The 1,417-nt window shown below is 65.2% G+C and overlaps 1 protein-coding gene across 1 annotated transcript; it reads left to right on the top strand.

The window, feature by feature from the left end:
• Nucleotides 1–835: 835 nt before the first annotated feature.
• Nucleotides 836–1,417, top strand: EMIHUDRAFT_460826 (hypothetical protein; the record flags this gene model as incomplete). The annotated part of the gene is made up of 2 exons (XM_005766059.1): nucleotides 836–1,094; nucleotides 1,173–1,417. Coding segments are annotated over exons 1-2 (487 nt in total), but the record flags the coding sequence as incomplete, so codon positions are not given.

Genomic DNA, 1,417 nt, shown 5'->3' with positions numbered 1-1,417 from the left:
GTGCGGTGTACGTGCAATCGGGCACAGTCAGCCTGACCCGATCCACCATCTCTGACTGCACCGCCTCGGTGTCTGGCGGCGGTCTCCACTCGGTGGGCGGTCGCACCACCTTGAGTGACGGAACCCTCATCAGCGGCTGCTCCGCCCCAGAGGGAAGGGGGTGCTCAGTCTTCCCTTCAGCCGGGGAGGTCTCCTACACCCTCCCTGCCCCACCTGGCCGCTGGCTGCCAAACGCACGCTGTGAGGTCTTCAGGGAGAGATGCCCGACGGACGCGCAAGGTCGCCCGATTGAAGCAAACGCCGCAGGTGCTGCAGCAGCCGCCGTACAAGCTTTACGACGCCCTCGCCGTGCCGCTCTTCACGTCGGAGGAGCACCGTAAAGTGAGTCTACGCCTTATCCTGCGCAGCATGGGAGCCGTGCAATGTGACGCGGGACTGCTCCAGCGGCAGTGGCGGCTCCTCCGCCGACGCATGGCGGTGGTATGCCACCCACCTTGCCGTGGTATCCCATGACCACCGCCGTCGCGTGCTCGGCTGCGTTTCCAACGATGGGGATGAGGACGAAGATCGGAAGATGCCATATGCCATGGAGCATGGTACGAGGTACGTCGTACGATTGTAGGCGGTTGGGCAGACGGATAGAAGAGGAGGGAGGGTATGTGAGAATGCCCCATGTTAGTTAGAGTTGTTTGGTAAACCTTCATGCCACCTCGCGGTCGTCCCACTCTCGTCGTTCTTTCCCTTGTCACTATCTCTGTGTGTGTGCGCGCGGCTATCGTAAAATTCTCCCCCGCTCTCCACCTTGCCGCCCCACAAAAGTCTGCAACCTTGCCGCCTTGCGCGCTCGCCTGGATGGGCTCGAGCTGGAGCGAGCTCGTCTGCCATTGCGAGCCAGCTGGCTCTAGCTCGCGCAAGCGGCAGCCGGAGGAGTCGGTGGCGGAGCCTCAGAGCAGAGGAGAGAAAAAGGACGAGGAGTCGGTCGAGGAGCGGAGAGAGGTCAAGCGCCGGCGCGTCACCTGCACCGACCTGTCCGACAAGAGCATACAGCTCTGCACCCAGGACGCTATCGCAGCCGTCCACCGGCGAGCCTTGGGGTGAGAGCTGCCCGGCAAAGCCATCGCGGCCATGATACACAACATTGTTGCTCACGCCATACCCCTCCCCTCCACCAGGCTGGGTCTGGTCGACAACGAGACTCCTCGCTTCTCCCTGCTCGACGGCGCCTCGCTCGCCGGCGCGGCTCCGCCGCCCGCGCAGCCACCTCCGCCCGGACTCTTCACAGCAGCCGCTGGTGTCGCCGCCTCGCTTTGTGCGCTGGTCGGGCCGCGCCGCGCCGAGGCTCCAGCGCAACGCGGAGTGACGGCTCGCGAGGGAGGGCCGCCGCGTGGCACGATCCGCACGGCCGCTCCTCCCGCCT

Source organism: Emiliania huxleyi, assembly GCF_000372725.1.
Source record: "Emiliania huxleyi CCMP1516 unplaced genomic scaffold EMIHUscaffold_5244, whole genome shotgun sequence".
NCBI classification, from domain to species: Eukaryota; Haptophyta; order Isochrysidales; family Noelaerhabdaceae; genus Emiliania; species Emiliania huxleyi.
The sequence above is the reverse complement of the archived record's forward strand: the minus strand, read 5'-3'. Positions and strand labels throughout refer to the sequence as shown.